The sequence below is a fragment of the Canis lupus genome, chromosome 34 (assembly GCF_048164855.1).
Source record: "Canis lupus baileyi chromosome 34, mCanLup2.hap1, whole genome shotgun sequence".
Classification (NCBI taxonomy): Eukaryota; Metazoa; Chordata; class Mammalia; order Carnivora; family Canidae; genus Canis; species Canis lupus.
In genome coordinates, this window is record NC_132871.1 from 13596028 (window position 1) to 13618257 (window position 22230).

Sequence of the window (22230 nt, forward strand, 5' to 3'; positions counted from 1 at the left end):
ATTCCTATTTCCATTGTTCTTCCCGTCTTAGTGTTCCAAAGCTATTACAGTTGAATACCGTATATAGAGAGCGTCTGTAGAGAAGGAGAACAGTCTCCTCTGAATTAACTCCAGGCAGCACCAAGCTCAACGCAGTGCCAGAAATGGATACATTATCCTCCACAAGATGTGTGATTAGTCAATAGAGAGAAAAAAAAGTCACACACACTGCCGTCTTCCACAAAAAAGGAGAACATGCTATTGTAGAAATGATGATACCATGTGAAAAGGTTAATCATAGTCTGGCAATTGCAGTGTTGGATGCAAACCTACTTTTGCTGAGGCTGTGAGTTTCCTTGATTAGAAGCCCTGTTCCCTGCTGGGACCTTCTCCAGCACCAAGACATCTTGGTCATGTTCTTTAAGTCTGACTGTATTCGCCTCAACGTCCTGCAAATACAAATTACACCACATACAGATGCTGCTGTTTTCTCAGACAATGAAAAAAATTTCAAATGCTTCAGAAACTCATTTGGTGCTTGTGATGCTAATTGTTGCATCTACAAATTAAGTCATTTTCAAAGTCAGGGCTGGAATGGTCAGAGAGAGGACCAGATGAGGTTTGAGGCATGTGGTTTTAAAACTCTTTTACCCCAGATTCAGAAAAACAGCCAAGTAGAGAGGAGTGTGGTTGTGCTCTGAGAAACCTTTAAAAGAGGGGGCATAGCGGGAAGACGGGGAGCAAGTGCCTTATCCTGACAAAAATATGTGGCAGGTTTCTTCATTTTGATTTTCTTCTGAGGGTGTGTCATTTTCATAGGTGTGTACCTTTTCTCTCTCATCAAAAGGCTCTGTTTATTTTTTTTAAAGATCTGTTTGAAATGTATTAAAAACATTTTTCAGTTATTTTGGATAATTTTATAAATTGTATCAATAATGATCCTAATCTGATTCTTTCAGCGAATTATTTTTGGCTGAGTTGGAAATTTTGTGTGTATCAACTTCAAAGAGCGACTAAAGTTTACCTCTAAATTTCAATGTCATTTAAACAATTAAATTAAAAATCTTAATGTGCTTTTTTCTCATCATTTGGTCCCCACTTTAAAAGAGATCAGTTAAGAGCCAAGTCAAATTCCATGAGGCATTTTTCTCTATATTCTTCAATGGTATAATTCCAATTTAACTCTCCTTGCATTAAGAGATTGCATTCCTAAGACAAACTGTGTTGTCAGAAATTTTGCCACCAAAGGCAAATGCTTAAGGCTGTGTGTGAACAGGTGTTCATATATTAGGGATGGAGAAAGACATTGTAAATCATCATGAAGTAATGCCAAGCATATCAGAAAGCACAGAAACTGCATTTAGGACTTCAGGGTAGGACAGAAAAGGTACTAAGGCTGGGAGAGGCAGAGAAGGGAGTCTGCTCTGTGAGCCAGCAAGGAGGGAAAGAGCAAAGTGATCCTTGAGGGAACCATCTCTCAGGGTGAACTCAAGCTGGGGCAGGGTGGACTGCAGGCCATCTGAGAGGCCAAGGGTGATGGGACACTGTCATCATCCCCAGGAGTTCCAGGGGTTGTGTGTGTGTGTGTGTGTGTGTGTATGTGTGTGTATAGTGGGGAGTGGGGAAGATCAGGGACCATCTCTTCTCAACATCACCCACGCTCACAAATACTTTAATAAGCTTACATTAGGCGCATTTGCAGAGCCAACTGCAAAGTGCAATCTCATTTCTCTATCACCCCAATTGTTCTTCACCTACTTGCTAAAGTTTGAAATTCCTTTAGTGTGAATCAATTTGACATAAAGCACTTGAAATGAAAATGCTTGGTTGGAGTAACCATGACTGACGTTAATTCCCACTAAAATGTAATCACTCAATAAATCAGGAGAAGGTGTGATGATATGAGAAAGGCTCAGTCTTGGGAAGAGACAGGAGGTGGGTACTTAGAAGGTCTACGATGGAGAAAAAGCTGGAGAGTGAGGGGGGAAGGACACAAACTGGCCAACCTAGAATTGCCAAAGAGAAAGGTCTCAGACTGACATCTGGCCAAGGCGCTCCCTGTTTTTCTTTAATTCTCATGGGCCAGGAGGGGTGTGTGCAGTTATCTGGTCCAGCATACATGCCACATTTGCAGCTTTATTGGAATAACCGCTTTGGATCCTGGAACGCACACCGGCATACCAGGTTTGTAACCAAGGCTCTTTGTTCATAGAGTGTTCAGTAGTTACAGGACTAGTCAATTAACACCACACTCTAATCTTTGCTTGTCTAGCAAAAGGAAAAATGAGATGCGCCTCAGCCACACTTTGCCTTGGACTCACCCTTAGGATCCGGTTGAAATCCTCTTTGTCTACTCTTAAGAAGTGGCAATTATCTTCTCTCAAGACGATAGAAGCAGCTCTTGGGGCATCATTCACTAATGCTAACTTGCCAAAGTCATCCCCTTCGTGCAGGGTACACACCACGCCCTGGAGGAGCAGAACATTCAGATGAAGACGGTCCCTGAATCTGAGCAAACACCCACTCACCTCACGCCACAAGACCCCCTTTCCCCCAAAACACTGTATATATAAACGGGCTGCACCCAGGGATGCCAAGGGAGAGTTCTATAATTAGATTATAATGTTTTATTTTTTTCATTGAGTAATGTGGATTATGGCCTAACTTAAATGTACAATTGTATATATTTATTTTAAATCTATGTATCTATAAGGAGATGAGCCCCAGAAAGTTCAATCTACTGAGTATGGTAATTGAGATAATTTATGATTAGAGATGCTATAATGTCTTTTCTATGTTGAGTAACAATGTTGTTGCAAGTCTAATTGTAGCATTGCATTGTTAATACTTAGAGCCACACTAGTAAATGGAGCATAATAAAGTTTCAAAAAGAGAAGGATATATATACCTTGCCATAAATGACTACATTCACCGATCCTTTCAGAATAATGTACCAGGAGGTGCCTTCTTCCCCCTGGTTAAACACTAGATACAAAAAGATGAAAAGACTTATGACAAGAATAGAAGCACATCAATATAAATTACAGCTTATCAAATCATCATTTTTAAGTCCCCAGAATTATGCATTTATTCCAGAAGGAAAAAAAATTACTGGCAAATACTAACTTATTCAGGTGGAATACTGTCTCGTTTTCTATAGAACATGAAAGGAACAGAAATACTGTGTTATTTGCTATGCTCTAAAAGATATGAATTTACTAGAGACCAATGTACCAGCAATCCATTTCTTAAAGCAACACATACACTTTCCCCCACAATTCATCACAACTTATTACGTTATAGAAAATAGTTTTTAAAAGTAACCTGACCACCAGTGTGAAGTTTGAAAACATGAAAATCAGCACTACCTAATGTTTATGGATACCTATGGATATTATTTAAAAATGGGTTGGAATGACAGCCACTACATATAGGGTAGGAGTTATCTTGGGGAGGGAAGAAAAGAATAAGATAAAGGAAGGAACAAAAGGCCTTCAACTGTATCTATATCTATAATTTCATTCTTTAGAAAATATGAAAAAATGGCATAATGTTAGTGTTTGATGAAAATGAAGTGCTTGTAATTATCTCTATTTAAAAAAAATATTTTATTTATTTGAGAGAGAGAGCAAACAGGGGAAGGGGTAGAGGGAGAGACAGAGAATCTCAAGCAGACTCTATGCCAAGTGCAGAGTCCAATGTAGGACTCCATCTCTCGACCCTGAGATCATGACCTGAGCCAAAATCAAGAGTTGGAAACTTGACCAACTGAGCCATCCAGACACCATATTTAAATATTTTTAATAAAATGAAAACAATCAGTTAAGTTTGAATGAAAAAAAAATAGATGAGAAGTTGTAAGTCATCACTGATGATAAAAATAAAATATATTAAAGTGAACCTTTAAAATGTGAAGAAAAAACATTCTTACTAAAATAGATACCCAGGATCCCTGGGTGGCGCAGCGGTTTGGCGCCTGCCTTTGGCCCAGGGCGCGATCCTGGAGATCCGGGATCAAATCCCACGTCAGGCTCCCGGTGCATGGAGCCTGCTTCTCCCTCTGCCTGTGTCTCTGCCTCTCTCTCTCTCACTGTGTGCCTATCATGAATAAATAAAAATTTAAAAAAAAATAAAAAAAAATTAAATAGATACCCATGTTAGGAATACCACTTATGATGACTGAAAGTAAAATATTGTGAAATGTAATTTTTATAAGTTTTTGGTTTTACAATTCATGTTCCTGCTTATTTGGCTAACACAGTCTGAAAAAAGAACAAGATTTTCCAAAAAACATCTCTTGAAAAGTTAACAGGTGTCCATTTAAAAAAGTGTCCTATGTTTCACTAAATTTAAAAAATGTCAGTTTAAATGGAGCGAACATTTTTCTTTATTGCAGAACTTCCGAGAATCTTGGTGCGCTGGTGTGTCTCCTGATCCTCCATGGGAGGTTAAAGAAGGAAGCATTTCCTGGCTTGAAGAGACCACACACCATGTTTGCCAAGAAGCATTTTGTAGAACTTGGGAAAAATGATGGCTTAAACAATTTTGCTTTCATTTGTTAATATCAAATTTCAATGTCTTGCTTCCAGCACAGAACTAAACAACTTGCATTCTGGAGAGTTATTGATATACTCAGCACTGCTCTAGTATTTGGGGCAAAGAAATTTTCTCAGGCTTGGAGCTGATACGTGGAAATGAGAAGAAAAAGCAAGCAGGGTAGTTTATTGCTGACTAGGGCTCTGGGGAGAAAGACTTGCTCTCCGAAAACCAAACTGAAGTAAAGTCATTGTGAAAAGGTCCCACGTAGGGTCCTTTCTGAAGAGCAACGACTTCATCCCACCCTCTTTAGACACTGCCGTGGGTCAGCAGGGAGCAAGCAGGGACTCAGGCTGGCAATAGCTATCAAGCTGGTACCAGAAAACCACTTTGTGGATTGGGCACACGCTGAGAATAAATGCAGGTCCCGAGAAACCAAACTGCCACATGACCTGCGCCCAAAAAAGGAAAGCATTTGCAGTCAGGTTCCCGGGGCATATGCTCATGAGAGGCTCGCCAGGCACAATGTTCCATTACGTTTACTTACACACAGTTCCTCCTTTGGCATGAGACTCAAAAATGAGAACACCTGCTAACTCCCGTTTCACCTAGAAGAAAAAGAGAGAGAGAGAATTCCAAAAGGCCAGATTTGGGGGGTGGGGTGGGGACTTGTTTTCCTTCTAAGCAGTGCTGACTGTTCCCTTCTGCCCACACAGCCACCCTCCACTTTGCACTCTAATCTAGAACCACTTTCACTAAATTTGCCACTGGATTCTTAAGGCTCTGACAAAAGCTATTTTACAAGTTAATTTATACAAGACAATCTCCCCCAGAAACCATTTAAAATGTGGCTTCACAGGTATGAACTAGCCAATTTCTCTGCCAGTCATCTGTCTTAGGTATGAAGGCGAGAGCACCTACGATATCAGAGGACTCTGTTGCCATGAGAGGTTCTTCCTTACATCACAGGTAATGCATCACTACACACGTGTTGGAAGAGTCAATGTCTCAGAGGTGAATAGTTAAGCCTAGATGTGTGAGCAGATTTATATTCCTACATAGCTAATTATTTTAAAATTCTAAATTATCGTCCCAAATTTTGGCTCTATCTTCCTAAGAACAAAGTGACCTGAGAACTTCCCACAGTGCCTGGTTGCCCAGGATTTGAGCTAGAAGAGGAGACTCCCCCACAGTCCTCTCAATTCCATCAAGCTAGGCAAGTGACAGCAGGAGCATGCTGGGAATGTGGAACATAGGTAAGGAAAAGGAGTCTCCTCTCACTTCTGTCTACAGCATGAACTCATGATGCCTACACATGCAGGGGAACACCAGCTGTCCCTACTCCAATGGACACAATGAGGATGACAAAGGTAGTGGTGTGCAGGAAAGGGAGCTGGGCTAGACCACACCCCTGAATATCCTACTCAGGTAGGCAAGCAAGCTTCTAGACTCCAAGTAGTGCAACAGGGCAGGGATGGGAGGGCAGTTCCATCTGAGTTGGAAGGGGGAAGGGTTTGGAGCCCTTTCCTTGGAGCTGTGGCAAGTTCCTCACTGCTCTCAGGAGACCTAACCCCCCCACCCTCCAGAGAAAGGACTGCAGGCATTGCAACCATGTGATAGCATAATGCCATCTAGTGAGCTGGGAATGAAAGGAAAATCAGACATGTAGATATTGCTAAGGGGCCTTAGAATATGATTTTTGAATACTGAAATAACTTCTAGATACTATTATTATTGAACTATTAGCATAGAGAAGACTTGTGTTACCTGGAAATCACATTCCTGTATTCCTTCTACTGGAGGAGGTGTTTTCTGTCCCTATTCAGAGGCCAAATCTCTGTCCACTGCCTTCCTAAATAACCTGATCGTGTAAAAGTCAGAATCAGATATAGCGATTGGGCTATTTTTCACCAGTGGGTACTACTATTGTGCTCTGATACATCTGAAGCAATTTTCTCCTGAACCTTCTGCTTCCTTCTTAGTAGGGAGCAAACGTGGGCAAAGCTGGCCCTGTGGGCCAAGACAGGTCATCTTGATTTCTCTCTTTCCTCCTTTTGGTTCTATATTCACGGAAGGGTCTCAGAGCTCTTCTTAAGGCCTAGTTCTCTTGTCTAAGTGTACAGATACCAAGATTCAGGTTTGGAAGAGTCAAGTACATTTTTCAGTCCTACTCACTCCTACTGCTTCAGGGTTTAGGGCACATGGCCAACTATTAACAACATGATAATACCTGATCCCATTTTGGGATTGTTCTTGGGTATAACTTCTTTACCATCTCATGAGAGAGAGTAGGGGTGATTTATGAGGTAGAATTCAGGCACTCCTTCACCACCACCCCCAAACCATAATACTCTCCTCCACTGCTAACAGGACATTTAACACCCCCACCTCTTCAACCATGCTCAACTAAGAGAAAACCTACTGTGGTAGAAAGATGGGATAAGGCCTTAATGTGAATGAGCTCTTCATAGATAATCTCTAGGTCATCCACGGTCCTCTGGCCAGGTCTACAAAGAAACAAGGAAAAAGAAAACAATGACAAAAAACTCATCGTAAAAGCTTGAAATAAAGAAATGGATTCGGGGATCAGTAATGTGTTGAGGGGACTTCTTAGGAGAAATCTCTGTAAAAAGATATTGACAGAGGGTAAGATCACATCATTATAATTCCTAAAGGGATTTTTGAAATGAATGTGCTCCTCGATGGAAGGATGTGCACGCAGTATCCTTCCCTTCCACTCTCAGGGAAGAACATTGTGGTTGGCTAACTTTCTCTCACTTTGTAGATGATTGCTCTAAAAAAACTGTTTTCAGGGATCCCTGGGTGGCGCAGCGGTTTGGCGCCTGCCTTTGGCCCAGGGCGCGATCCTGGAGACCCGGGATCAAATCCCACATCGGGCTCCCGGTGCATGGAGCCTGCTTCTCCCTCTGCCTGTGTCTCTGCCTCTCTCTCTCTCTGTGACTATCATAAATAAATTTAAAAAAAATTAAAAAAACTGTTTTCATTACTATCTGAATCAATAACTACAAAACTTGTCTTTTAACACATATAGGAACAATTGATTTCATCAACTGGATGACTGATCCAAATTCCTTGGGATCTTGTGTGATGTTTTAGCCTAACAGAATAATGCTGCTGTCACTATTGTTTTGGGGAATATAATATGCTTCTAGCATGGAACTCAAATAAAGGGTTAATAGAGACTTAAAATTTCTGACCTATCCCTGACAAAGTCAGGGCATGAGATGAGCAGAAGGCAAATAGTCATGTCTGGGATTAGTCAGAAAGGAAGAGAAGGAAGGTATACACTCTCATTTCCCAAAATTTGTTCCATGGATGACCAGTCTTTCATGAGATGTCAATCACTGTTGTATCTAAAGTTTATTTTTCCTATAAATTATTATAAAACTAGTCTAATAACCTGCCTCCAAGGATAGAATATGCAGGTGTTATGGACACTTTGGCATGGGAGGACTGAGTGGATTCCTAATTGTCTTTCATGCTGGTGATTGTTCTGGAATCACTAATAGTGTTTAATTATACACCAAAGATAATTGACATGACTGGTCAATAATTTGGGTTTTCTACTGCTCTCTACAATAAAAGGAATCCTGGCGAATAGGTTTTTGAAATTTAAAGACAAACACACACACACACACACACAAAATAAAGACAAACACAAGGGTTATTAATCCTCAAAGTGCTATGTGGATGGACAGGCAACATTTACTAATTGATGCAGCTAATTGATACAGTCATGTATGTCACCTCTTAATTACTGTCAGTCTATTTTATGTATCTTGTCCTAAAATTCCAACAATTTATGGTATTCCTCAGTGTTACTGTATGCTAAACATTTAAACCTTCATGAGGTACTGATGGTGTTCCATCCTTAATTACATTACATTTTAAAAAGTGTTCCTTGGTCAAATCAGTTTGGGGAGTCTTGGTGTACTAAACCGAGCACTGGATTTTGAGTCCAAAGATCAAGTTTTAACAGTGCGACCACTCAACAGGCATGTGACATTAGTGTCAGTCTCATTTGTAAAATGGGGACAATATCTTCCTGAGAGAGATGTGGGAGCTAAGGAAGTACTGGATGTAAAGGTACCTGCATATTTATTTAAGTGGAAAAAAAAAAAACCTACCCCAGCAAACATATTCAAAGTTCAAACCCTCACTTCAAAAATTAAACAAATTTACAGATAAAGTATGATGTTTGGGCCAGCAAATTACATCTGAAACTTAGCGAGTTATTGGGTAAGTAGTCTGAGTAATCAAAACTGAATTGTAAATATTCTAAAATAGTTGACTGGATTGAATAATTTAAAAAATTAATTTTGCAACCATATTATACATAATATCAGGGACTTGACAGATCAAGTGGGGCTAACTGGAGGAAGAAAGCTCTTTGCATACCATGCATATTACCTCCTCTGTTTCCTAATCCTGACTATTCAAAGGGACGGGTGCTAAGTCCATGACCCAGAGCGATGCCAGGCAGCTTCCCCTCCTGTGAAGAATCGCCACTGAAGGACACCACTGTGCATCAATCGGTGCTTAAGAACGGAACTCAGAAAGAAGAGGACCCAGAGACCCCGAAGAAAAAGCTATGGCCATGGGGGCTCTAAAGGAACCAGGCCTTCTTAGGAAGGGGCCTAATCTAGCACTTGACTTAGACATGGGCATTTTGAAACTGGGACCCTTGGGGATTTAAAAGTCAATTGAGTCACCTCAGTCCATCTCCTGAGATAGCAGCAGCTAATGTGAACGTCTCAGGTAGGCATAATAGGATTACGGCTCTTCAGCACGAGGAGCAGCCCTGCTGTTTCTGCTACTTGACATCAGCTGCAAATAGCATGGACCCTTCTAGAAGCATGACTAAAAGGGAAAACAGTTGCCGAGTCTCATTCTCACCTCCGTGGGGAGGAAGAAAACTCAGTTGGGAAAAGAGGTTAGAATTTAGCACTAAAATCTTGACAGAGTCAAAGTTGGGAACCGATCTCTGAGTTTAGGAGGAGCATTTACAATATTAATCAGTGTGAACTCCATACTGACCAACTCTTACAGATTAAAAAAAAAAAAGTGCTGTCCTTAGGATCTATAGATCCCATTATGTTAGAACTAATTATGTATGCCAACCAGACTCCAAGAGAAAATCAAATGAAAATGGTTATATTTTGTCCAAGAGTTAAAAACTTATGATGAAGCGCGCTGTCAGCTGCTCGACACAGCATTTGACACAGTGGTTCAAGGCCGTCCTTGGAGCCACTCTAGGTCATCTTAGGACCAGCACCGGAGTGTGGGAGAAGAGAGCTGAGGCTGGTAAAGAATTGAAGGAATTATGGAAATCTCTTCAACACCCTGCTGTCCCAAACCGCCGAGCGCTGCCTGGAGCTCCTTCTCCCCACGCTGCCACGCTCCTGGCTCTCTCCTGCCTTCCTATGTGCTTCTCCTCGTCTTCTTTGGTCTGTTGTTTTTTTGTTCATTTTTGGAGCTGTGCTGTATCCCAAGGCTCTGCTGTCAGCCCTGCGTTCAGTGTTCTCTACCTTCTCTCTCTCTCTGGGGGGGACCCCCCCCAACTTTCATCTATGTAATGCTGAGACCTAAGTGTTTATCTCCAAACAAATGTTCCTGAGCTCTGAGGGCTTCCTGGCCATCTCCTCTCTGATAACCCGTAGGTTCCACGAGCTCAGTGGGTCCAGAAAGGCTCCCTCATCATCACACAAGGCTTTGTGAAGGCAGATCTCCATCTCCTTTTCCAGACTCGTCTGTCTCCCCTCTCTCCACACCTTACCTCATGGCTCTGCTCTGCTCCAGCCATACCAGACACCTCTGCATCCCTGCAACATGCAAGGCTTTTTCGTGCCTCTGAGACTTTCCACGTGCCCTTCTCTTTGCTAGATTTTGTTCTGCTGCAAGTCCAACTCAGATCTCATCTCTTCTGGCTAAAATTCATTCTCCAACCCTTATTCTCCCATGGCACATAGTCCTGCCACTGTGGTAACCACAACACACTGGGAAGAATGCTTAAATATTCATAACTCTAGTCTATTCTCAAGAGAAGCAGCACCTGGAAGTGCAAAGGGCACTGACTTGGAAGCAGAAACTCCATTGGAGATCTAAATCGGGAACTTCCTAGGTATGTGATCGGTGTAATGCCTTGTGTCTGCATCTGTAAAGTGGGAATAACAAAGGATTGTCATAAAGATCAAATGAGTTAATATATGCAAAGTATTGATACATCGGGAATATAGCCCAAGTGCAGGATGGCATTGTTACCAGGGTGCATGCTCAATATAGCTCATCAGATGCCCGAACACACATGCTCTTACAATTCATGCTGAATTGAGAGTCTGCCCAAGGGAGAAGGCAGCAGTACTGTGGACCAACTCTTGGTCTGAGGGATATGGGGGCTTGTGCTCTGCTGTCCTTCCTCATGAAGATCAAGTAAGAGGAGGTGCCTGTGACACAACTCATTTTTGATATGGCACATGCTTGTGTCATGGCAAATAATAACAGAGGAAGTGGACGGGATAATACTGAACCTCGCCTCTTCAAATCCCATAAAATGATAGAGAAGACATATTTTCTATAGGATTATGGATTTTATTCATCCAGCTGTGAGGAGGAAGTTACCACGTTAGACCAGCTGAAGTCACTCAGTCTAACTAAATCAAGATCAGTGGCAGCCCGGGGAGAGGTGACCATCGAAGACCAAGCAGCACTTGTGGGGCTCAGCCCTTTGTTGGCTGTATTTTTATCTGCCATGCTAAAGGTCTGATGGGAAAGGTATTTTAAAATCCAAAGCAGCACTGAAAACAAACATGCATCACCATCACCACAAACCACAAAATAGTACAATGGGCAGACCAGAGGGTTGTGGGAATCTTGGGGTGATAGAATAAAATGTCTGGGAAAAGGCCGGAAGCAGCCAACAGCTCCATCCTCACAGATAACCACCACAGGAGGAAGACAACAGAGAAGGCAAGGCAGGTAAGATAAGGGCAGGAGAGGGTCAGACTGCTTCTCCCAGGTCAGTGGGCAGTCGGCCCTCTTTCCCATGCCCCACACTGAGCAGTGGGCAGCAGCAGTTTCCCAGGCTAAAAACTGGAGACCTGCTCTCTAAGACAAATGCCCAGGGAGAAGTCTGCCAGAGAAGCCCTGGGCTCTCCTGCCAGGCACAGAGGAAGAAAAGGAGGGAAATACCCAGAAAGGCTCCATTCCTGAGAAATCCTCCTCAGTTTGGCAGCTAACGGGAGGAAGGGGCGGGGTGGGACTTCAGCCTGTCTGCTCCCCACCTGCCTCTCATACAGCAGAGATTGCCAGGAAACGTGGCCTCCGCTGCCTTCAGGGGCGACCCTGTTGGGGACGCGGACCACACCTGCACAGAAATCCGTGTGGCGGCCTCTCCTACCCCCCGGACCTCCATCCATCAATAACCACTACAGAGAAGCAAACACTTGCACGAGAACTTGCTGGATGCTGTGGCGAAACCCATGGCAGCTATTTGGAAACGTAATGGAACAAAGTGTAAAACCAGTTTAGTCTCTGAGTCATAAATAACATTCAACATGGAAGGAAAAAAAAGAAAAAAGAAAAAAAAAAGCAAGCAAGCAAGACAGACAGACACAACCGTGTGGTCTCCCGTGGGCAGTGTAATCACCAGGCCAGCCACCGTCGCTTGGCAGTCCACCCAGGTAGCAGTGAACTTTTTTGGTCCTGTTTACAGCACATGTTTTTTTTTTTTTTTTTTAAAGATTTTATTTATTTATTTGTTTGAGACATAGAGAGGGAGAGAGGGAGAGCAGCAGAGACACAGGCAGAGGGAGAAGCAGGCTCCACGCAGGGAGCCCAACGCAGGACTCGATCCCGGGTCTCCAGGACCAGGTCCTGGGCTGAAGGCAGCGCTAAACCGCTGAGTCACCCGGGCTGCCCTACAGCACATGTTTTAATGTGATGACGGAAGTCAGGACTGCGAGGTGTGAGTGGACTTACTCTAAAAAAAAGCCGAGTATTTTCCCAGTTAGCAAAGCCACGGAAGCATTTGGGAGAGGTGGGCCGCGAGCAAACTCACTGATGTTCCTGGGGCCTCAACCTACCGTTAGGACTTGACGTTGAGGGAAGTCGTAGGGAGCAGGTCAGGTGGAGCCCAAGTGGCCAACCCATGCCCACCAAAGTGAATCACACTATGAGCCCCTCTCCCCGCACCAGGTGGATCTTGGAGTTTGCGGGACATCAATGACAGGCCAGCCTCTCCCAAGGCCGCCAGCTCAGAGCTGCTGTGCCATCTAGTGTCTCAGAAAAGACTCACCTCTCTACTCTTGATCTTGATCCGCAACCCCCCCAACCCCCCCTCCGCCAAAGGGCACCTGAGCCTTCCCCACCACAATCGCTGAACAAAGTCACATTTTAAAAGCGGGTTTCTCATGGCAAACAGTGGCATTAAGCACCTCTCATGCTTTGGTCTTTACGGGGGTGACAGGGAAAAAAAAATGGAGAAGAGATCCTGCAAATCAGACCCCAGCCTGTTCAAACGGTAATGAAAGGGTCCCAAGGACTGAAGGCAATTTGGCTTTCAAGAGTCAAGGGAACACTGTGCCCCAAGCCGGAGGAGGGAACTCCCATGCACCTTCACAGAGTAACCTATGAGGCTGGGGAAGTGAATTGACTCTCTGGCTGCTCTGAGTGGCAGCCGCTGAATGTACCTGGTCTTTACTTGTCCTTCTCCAGATGTCACAGGGAGAGATATTAGGCAGCCCTGCTTCTTTACAAATCTGCGTGGTGCCACATTGATGTGGATTTGTCGGATCCTGCTGTGGAAAGGCCTAGTTTCTGCAGGGGATGCATTCTGGCGGCAATGTCTAGTTACAGACAAGATAATAAACGGGGATGGATGGAGGAGCAGTTTATACATTAAAGGATGGGAGGGCTCAGGTGATATTGGAAGCTGCTGGTAAATACAGTTTTATCAAGGAATTTATCAAGGTCAGAGATGGAGCTCCTCAGTTATTGGAACGTGGATGAAATGAGGGATTCGTCAACACACCCAGCAGCACGTTGGCGTGGCCAGGGGTAGAATATGCAGGTAAGAAAGTAAATAACCTAGTTCTTCTGGACCTCTTGTCTGGTAGACCTATTCCCTGATGCATGGCGAAAATACCCAGAAAAGTCAATGTTGTAAATATGTAGGAAGCCATGGTCATGCTTCAAAGTAAAGGAAATGCTTTATTTAATTTTTTTCTGAGGGGTGGGGCGGGAATGCTTTATTTTTCTTGCAACACTCCCCCTCATCCCACCTGACTGTTCAGTTTGTAAGTCATTTCTCTAACTTGGATCCTTTTCCAACACTCTGAAGATCTTGAGATCTCACCTCTCCTACTTCCCCTAAAGGAGGTTTGGTGTCATTTCCCACCCTTTTGTCTAATAAACCAGCAAAACGTGCTTCTTTTTCCTCACCTCCCAGAACCCTCGCTTCATCTTCGATAGATCTTCAGGGTTACAGACATTCCAGGAACCTGGTGCCTGGACACTTAAAGTGTCCTGTTTGGCTCTGCTCACTGCCCTGTCATACCACCCTCCCTTTGCCTCATCTTTAACCCAGGAAAGAACATGTTCAGTTTACTTCAGATGAAATTAGGCATTTTTTAGTTCTGATAGCAATGCCTGTGTCCGTGGGATTCTTTCCTTCTTTGTGAGGTTAGAAATGAATACAGTCTACCACTGTAGTGAAGGGCAGATGCTTTAGGAATATTTGTGAGAAATGAAGTCATCCCCATCAGGATATGGGGTAAGTTTCCATAATTAAAGCCCCTGAATGCTAAGTGTTTTTAGGACAATGTAATTTAAGGTTTTTCATATTTAGAAACTGAATATGCCCAACATTCTTCCAGAAAAACTGGTTACTACGGGGACATGCTAGAAACTTAATATTAAACCTTTGAAAAGGGGCAAGTATAAATATTTTCCTTTAAAATACCTAAGCAGTAAGTTGAGAAAAACAAATTTGGATAGCACCAGATAGGATAGTTACTTGTTTGTCTTTGTGTATGACATATATATGTATCAGATAGAAAGTTCAAACGTTTTTTGAGGGGTGCTATGTAGATGCGTTACTACTTTTTCCTTGCAAAAATTAATTCTTAATCAGGGACAGTTGGATTATCCATATTTCTTTGGATTTTACTTCTCATTCAGTAAATACACTAGAGGGGATGAAGTTGAGGCAAACTAAGAGAGGAAAAAATATTCTCCATGAAAAAAAAATGGAAATGAAATTGGATGTGGAGTAAGCAGACATATGGACTCGGTACCTGGTTCAGCCACATATACTTCCGTGTGATATCAAGGAAGGCACTTGACATCTATTAAGCTCAATTTCTTTTCATGCAAATGGTAGATAATGACATAAGTCCTGCTCATTTCATAGAGTTGTTTTGAGATTCAATGATGTGAGGACCAATATATAAGGTCACTATATGAACTACAGTGTGATTCATATATTATTAGGTTTTGTTTGTAATTATGGCTAGTGGGTTGATGTGAATATTTTTCTAAGTAGATGATAATGCTTGTATTCCATTCAGGTCTATAAGGTAATAATGGAGTAAAATGAGATTAGTCTGAAGTAATTATTTTTAGATCAAATACCCAAGACATCTTTCCTCATCATTGCTCTAAGAATAAACCCAGGAGGCCGTTTTGAATCCTTTTTGGCCTGAGAAAGGTGGTAGACCACGGTAAATAATACAGATTCTGGAGCCAAACCAATCCTGAGTCCAACACAAGCAGGTGATTTAACCTGTGTCTATTTCCGAATCCATAAAATGGGGGTGATATTAATAACTACCTCATAGTTCTGTTGAAAAAACTGAACTAGATCACAGTGGTTAGCATATGTATGCTCAATAAATGTTGGCTATAATGAAATATAATGGCATTTTTTTTCCTGTTTACAATCTCCTTGTGAAGTTGGACGAGGGTAAACGCACTTTATAGTTTAAGAGATTTGTAATCTAGAGCTATTGGGTACTAACTAGTAGATTTGGTAAGACTAGAATCCGGGGCTCTGCAGCTCAGTCTCACCTTCACTTTATTTAATAGCAGTCTCTTGGGTCCAATGCATGTATCTCAAATGCTGTCATTCAATTCTTCAAATACAATTAATTTTAACCTCAAAGAACTTAATATCTGGTATTGTGTCTTTAGTCTTAACATTCTCCACAGCGAGCAGAGAAAGCTACCTACTGGGAAGCTGATCATCCACACCCCACTTTGAGGTTCTGCGATGGGGCTCCCAATGGCTATAAAATAGATCCAGTGCGCACAGAGTGCAATCTGACCTGGGCCTAAACCTTCAGGCACATTTACTAGCACTCGTGATCTGGGCATTCATTCAGCGTGAAACAGCTTATTGTTCCTGGCTGGAACTTCCTGACATCTTTCTGGCCCCAGTCCCACCCCTGTACTCCTGTCAGGCTAGGAGTTCTTTCTTTGTTCTGGGAAGAAGTGCAATAGAATATTATTTTTTGTTGCTGTTAAGAAAGGGTTTGAGGGGCACCTGGGTGGTTCAGTGGTTGCATATCTGCCTTCGGCTCAGGTCATGATCCTGGGGTCCTGGGATCAAGTCCCGCATCAGGATCCCTGTAGAGAGCCTGCTTCTCCCTCATTCTATGTCTGTGCCTCTCCCTGTGTCTCTCCTGAATAAATAAAATATTTTTTTTTAAAAAGAAAGGGCTTGAGAATGAACGTGACATCCAACAAGGCCTAACCAAATGTAGCAGGGACATTGGAAGGTAGACCACTATGCACCTATTAAAAATCTTGTCCTTGGAAAATATTTAAAGTTAAGGGAGAATATCACAATATATTATTAATGGCAAAAAGTTAGGAATTGAAAAAAATAACCAAGGGACATGCACTAAAATGTTGATAATTATCTCTGGGAGATGTGATTGCAGGTGTTATTTTTCTTTAACTCCTTTTAGTAGTTTCCAAATTTTCTACAATGGACACATTGATTTTTACAATAGAAAGTCATTAAAACCTTGAGGTAATCTTATAATGAACCCTACACTGTAAATGGGCAGCTACATCCATGTTCCCCTCTCCCAAATTTGAATTTCAATGGCAGTAATCCAGTGGTTGGCTTCATGGGCACATAAACATGAAGGTTAAGTAGTAAATTGCCTTTACTAGGGGAGAGGCAACAAATCCAAACCCAAGAAATGGCCTACTTAATGCAATCATTTCTTCTGGTAAATTCTACAAGCTTTCACTTAGAGCACAGCAATCTTTCCAGAAAAAAACAAAGGCAAAGTTTGTCATGCAGTGGAAGAAAAGATTCATAGTGAATTTCTTATTTCGTAAAGATCAGGATCTTTAAGTCGTTTCTTTTTTCATCTGATTTGCATTTGAGGATGAATTTCATAACTTTGAACATTTCTTGGCATATCCCAACAGAAATCAAAACCCTAGGCACCACTGATTTTAGGCTTGCTAATCTGGGATCCCTCGAGGAAGCAAATTTCCCTGTAATTATCAGGATTTCAAATTTCACACCCTCAAAAACAGCTTGGACAGATAAAGAACCTCTTAAAAGAGGCTCTACTAATTTGGAGAAAATACACAGGCTCTCAATTGCCCTCTAGAGCAAGTGTGTGGAACAGCAGGTGGGGGCTGTCTTAATGCAGCCAACTGACCAAGGTGTATTTTCTCATATCACTTAATCATCTAAATTGTTTTCTTTTAAACTTATGCCCTATAGTATATGTTAGAAAATATTAACTTATCACATAAAATAAACAAACTCAAGTTTTGGGCCCATTTGGAAGATGCCAGAATGTGCCAAGAATTCTCTTGTTCATATCTTTGTTACATATATTTTATGTTTATGTATTATTTCTTACATTTAATACACACACACACACACACACACACACACACATTCCATCCCCTTCTGCTCAGGCCAAATAACCACCTATCCCTTTCTCAACTAGTTAAGCTTCTAGACTTTTAGGGAATTTCAGATTTGCAGACCTACTTAGAACTAGATTTGACAAATGGCATTACTTCCTTTCCCTCCCATCTTTAGGCTGGTTTCTTATAGATCTTTCTAAATGGTGGGACATCGTGTCTCACTTTTCTTGGAAGAAGAGGCTGAGAGGAATGTATGTCAAGAGCCTTCTTTGTCTCCTTGAAGCCTCTTTTTATCCACCTAGCCCCAAGTTTATAACATTCTGCTTATCTGGTCCTCTACCTTTTTTTTTTGCCCATGGTCCTCTATCCAAAAGTACCTGCTCAAAGGTAAGCAGAATGAACATTTCTACTGGCAAGGGTCCCCACCATATCTACTTGCTGTAGGGTAACCTCTTGTTTTTAGGCTTATAAACAAAGCAAAATCAAAACAATTAGCTCCAAGAGCTCATTTTAGGTTTGATATCCCTGTCTTTGAGCTGCAACAACAACACTGTCAAACTGTCACTGTTCTGTAGTACTTGCCCCCCAGTGCCATCCAGGTCTGCACCTGTGAAACCAGGATGGGCATTGTGAGTCACTCTGCCTGCCACCACATAAAAAGCTAATTTCACATTCAGAATGTATGTTTTTTTTTCAATACCAATAGCAACAAGAGTATGCCAAAAAATTTCCCCTGAAGCTCTATTCTGTTTTTTAAACTACAGAACATTCTTTCATAGTTTGACAGTTAAAATGCTGCAGTTAATGTAATAAACAGAGAATTTTTCTAAGTAGCCTGTCAAAACAAGTGACACTTTTTTTTTTTTTGCTAGCGAGTCTCAGATTCAGAACAATGGGAAGTACCTTTCAAAGCAACATCTTCATTATACAATCAAATTCTCAAAGTAATCTTCTCATCAAAGAATATTGTGTTATTTCTTTCCCAGTAATTATCAGAGTTCTGCAGCCTCTCTGGCAGTGGTGACTATTATAAAATGCAGCTGTGCTGCGTTAAAAAAATTGAGGGGTCCTGCCCCGGTCGTTATGGAGCCAATGCATCTCATGCCTCCACATTTCCTAATGACTTGACTTTCTGGGCAGTAAAAAGTCAACATTTCCCGGCCCTTTAAACATGCCCTTAAGTTTCCAGGAGCAAAGTGCTCAGCCGGTCTCTTTAAGGATAGTGGTGATACTGGCAATTCTTGATCAATTAAGCATATTTTTTTCCCACTTAAATAAAATTAATAGAAGCTCCAAATGTCATTATCAGGCTGCTCCCCCACGGCCCCCAAAATGTGTGTTTGTATGTGTGTGTAGAGTTTGAAAGTCTGTCCCCCAAATTAGATTTCTTCTTTTTCACTTTCCCATCTCTTAGGGACTGTCATTCCAACAGAAAGAAAAAGAGTACTAAGTCAGAAGAACTGAATCACAAGTTGATTCCACTTTTGTAGTATCATTAAACCTGGAAAGATGGGAACATCCCAAGGGCACCCAAATGATGTGTCTTGGAATACTGGTGAAACCTGTACTTTCCAGTGACAGACTAGAAAAATCCAATCTTTGGAATGTAGTTTTTTCTGAAGAATCCTTGGGCTGCCAAGGATCATGCAATTCAGTGCTGTATGGAGGGAAAAAAGCACAAGCACAGGCTTCTATTTTTAAGGGTCACTAATGAAACTAGCTCTCAGGCTCTTGTGAGGGTGAATCAAGCAATTAGCATGAATGTTTCTGGCCCACAGCAGGCACTCAATAAATGTTTCTTGCATCAGAATCTAATTTGGGAGTGCTTCACCTACTGGATTATAAATTCTCCAAAGGTAGGAACCATTTTATTACTTTTTTAAAAAAAAAACCTCTTTAGCAGATGCTCAAATATCTTGAATTGAATGGCATTTCTGCTTCCCTTGAAGCAGCTAAACAGCTGAAAGTACATTAGCCAGGATTATATAGTTGCTGGATCATTCATTCACTCAGCAAATATTTACTGATGGTCTATTGGGTGGAATGCACAGAGCTAGGAATATGGCTTTTCTTAACTTCTATGCCAGATTCAATCCCCATTTCCATATCATACTCTATTAATATACACTACATTTTCCTTTGTAGCATGCACTACAGCTCTTATAAAATGATTCCTTGAATAACTAATTTTTTAAGATCTGTCTCTTGGATGAGGCAGAAAGCTCTAGGAAGGAGGTGCAATGCTCTTGTTCAATGTTTCAGCCTTAGCAACTAACATAGTATCTAGAGCAAAACAGGTGTTTATCAAATATTGGAGAAATGAATGAATAAATGAATGAATGAAGTAAAATGAGATATGTTTTTGCCTTTCAGAAATTCACAGCTTGAAGCAATGTTTCTCAACAGGAGCATTATTTTTCAGACAGCTCCTTATTTTGTAGGGTTCTAGGTATTGTTGGGTGTGCTTAGCATCCCTTGGCCCTTGCCACTGCCCAATGAATGGCAGAGGTGCGCCCCTCATGCATGGACTCAAAATATCCCCCGACCTTTCCAAATGCCCTTTAGGAGGCTGTCCCGCTTCTCATTCAGAACCAATCACTGTTTGGTGTCAACTTGAATGAAAGTGGCAGCCGGAAGGGGATGGATCCAGACAACAGGACAAAGGTATGTGGGGAAGGTAGAGGCGAAGCAGGCTGACATGAAAGAAAGCATGGTTTAGAATGGTGTTCATTTGAGTTCTCTCTGCCCTGATGGTACTCTTGTGTCCCCTCAGCCACTCACCCCTGTGATCCTTCAGAGAGAGCATAAATTGGCTGGGCAAGGTTCTTGGATGCTACCCATAATTAGGTCAGTGAGGGCTGGCTTTTATGTTTGATAGTTTGGATTTTTCCAACAAATTTGTGTTTGAAGGAAGGGTTTTGGGGTTCAAGGGGCTGAACTAGAACCAATGTTCTAGAGTTAAAAATGATAGCACTAACTGGATCAGGGAAGGGAAGGCCTTTGAAACACATGGTGGTGGACATTAAGACCCAAGAGAAAGTTTTGGCAAAAGGGACATAACACGACAAAGAAATGAAATATGTTGAAGTGAGGAAATAGAAGCACTGAGAAGTCCTCTATGTTGGTCTCAGGGGCAGATGTTTGGGGAAGCTGCTCTGAGGGACATTACACTTTTGCAAAGTGCCTCATGGCCATACAAGACATGTAAAGTGTAATGCTCTTGTCAAGACCCACTAATGTGTGGAGTTGCCAAGCCTGTGACTCAGAGCCCACATCCACGGCTGCTCGCACTGGTTGCAGGGTGGAGGGCCATTTTATTCCCAGAAAAAAACATAAGCCTGTGTATAGTGGCCTCAGAACCAAGTGCCAACTCATCCTTTATTGAAAAGGATTCCCTGAGATGGGGGCCGTGGCATATGCTTCTTTGCATGGCCTAGAACCATGAGGAGTAAAGCAGGGGCTCAGTACACTCCTGCTGATTAAACACTTCAGAATCCTTCAGTTTAGCTGATGGGCTGTTACTGAGGGTAAGGAGGGGTTTCAGCTGAGATGGAAGGGGGAGAGCATCTCACTGGTGGAAAGGAGGCTTGGAAGCACTAACAGAGCAGTGGTATTCTCTCAAGCATGGGTCTTTCAGCTGAAGAGCAGAAGGTTCAGCATGGCTCGAAAGGATGCGTTGAATGAATGAATGAGCACAAGCACAGGCATGATGTCTGTGGTTCTGACGACCTCCGTCCTATTGCATTAGAAAGAAAGGGGCTGCCGCAGCCTGGCATAGAAACAGAGCAGTTTCTGTTTGTCATTGCCCAAAGGTCGTTTAATGTGTGGACTCAATTTTGACATCCTGAACCAACCACTGAAAATCTGTACAGTTTAAACTCCTACAAAAGGGAAATGGAATTATCTGGCTCAAAAATAAAACAGAAGGGAGACGAACACTGCTGTGTCACCCCTCTGGCCCTGGGGAAAGGCCAGGACTTTTGAAATCAGCCTACTTCCCTGTGGCCCAGGCGAGCGTGCCTGCACACCCCTGCACCCTGGGGACCACCGAGGGCGAGCCCGGTGCCCTCACTCACGGTTTACGGAGGATCATCCTCATGTGGGCGTCAGGGCCCATCTGCGACAGCAGCAGCATGGTGTCCTGCAGCTCCTCATCACACTCCTTCTTCTCCTCCTCAGTAGGCAAAGGGGCATCCTCGTGCTCGTCATCCAGAAATCGATAAAATAAATATTTGTCTTGGAAATGGTGCTCCTGGTCCACTACGTGAAACATGAAGGCAAGCGTCAGCTGTTGTGCGTCTGCCTCACAGCCCCGGTCACCAGAAGCAAGCGGATGGTGTCGGGCAAGAGAGCCGAGTGACAGCCAAGTGGTGAGACTCCTCGCCCCTCTCACGGCACTTCGCCTGGGCCGTGCAGCAGGGAGACCTGACTTCCCAGCTGTGGTCATGCACCTCGCAGCTCTCTCTGACCCGCCCGGCTCCGCTCCCCGACTCGGGCTCGCCCTACCACTTTCTTATGAGAGCCTGCCAACTCTTCTGAGATGAGCACTCTGACCAGCAAAAATTGCCTTGGTGACATTTTCTAGCATGTGGGACATGTATCCCAAACAGGAAAATAACCAACTGCCAGACCGTGCCTTATAATGGGATTTGAGGGCAGACTTAAAACGACCATACTTTATAGGGATCGGAATTCATGTCTTTTTTTCTGTATGTATTGTTTGTAAATGTGTCTACACTGAAAAAAGAAAAAGGAAAAAACAGAGTAAAATTAATTGTTTGAATGAAACTGATGGGA

General features: G+C 42.6%; 1 protein-coding gene across 18 annotated transcripts in view; it reads right to left on the reverse strand.

Moving 5' to 3' along the window:
• RAPGEF4 (Rap guanine nucleotide exchange factor 4) overlaps positions 1 to 22230 on the reverse strand; it is a 283342-nt gene that overhangs the window by 56837 nt on the left and 204275 nt on the right. For all 18 annotated transcript variants that reach the window (XM_072811403.1, XM_072811402.1, XM_072811401.1 and 15 more), the window contains 6 exons: positions 21510 to 21693; positions 6938 to 7022; positions 5063 to 5123; positions 2888 to 2964; positions 2301 to 2447; positions 313 to 428 (listed from right to left, as the gene is read on the reverse strand). In XM_072811403.1, the coding sequence (XP_072667504.1) occupies positions 313 to 428; positions 2301 to 2447; positions 2888 to 2964; positions 5063 to 5123; positions 6938 to 7022; positions 21510 to 21693 (670 nt within the window). The remainder of the gene's footprint in view (positions 1 to 312; positions 429 to 2300; positions 2448 to 2887; positions 2965 to 5062; positions 5124 to 6937; positions 7023 to 21509; positions 21694 to 22230) is intronic.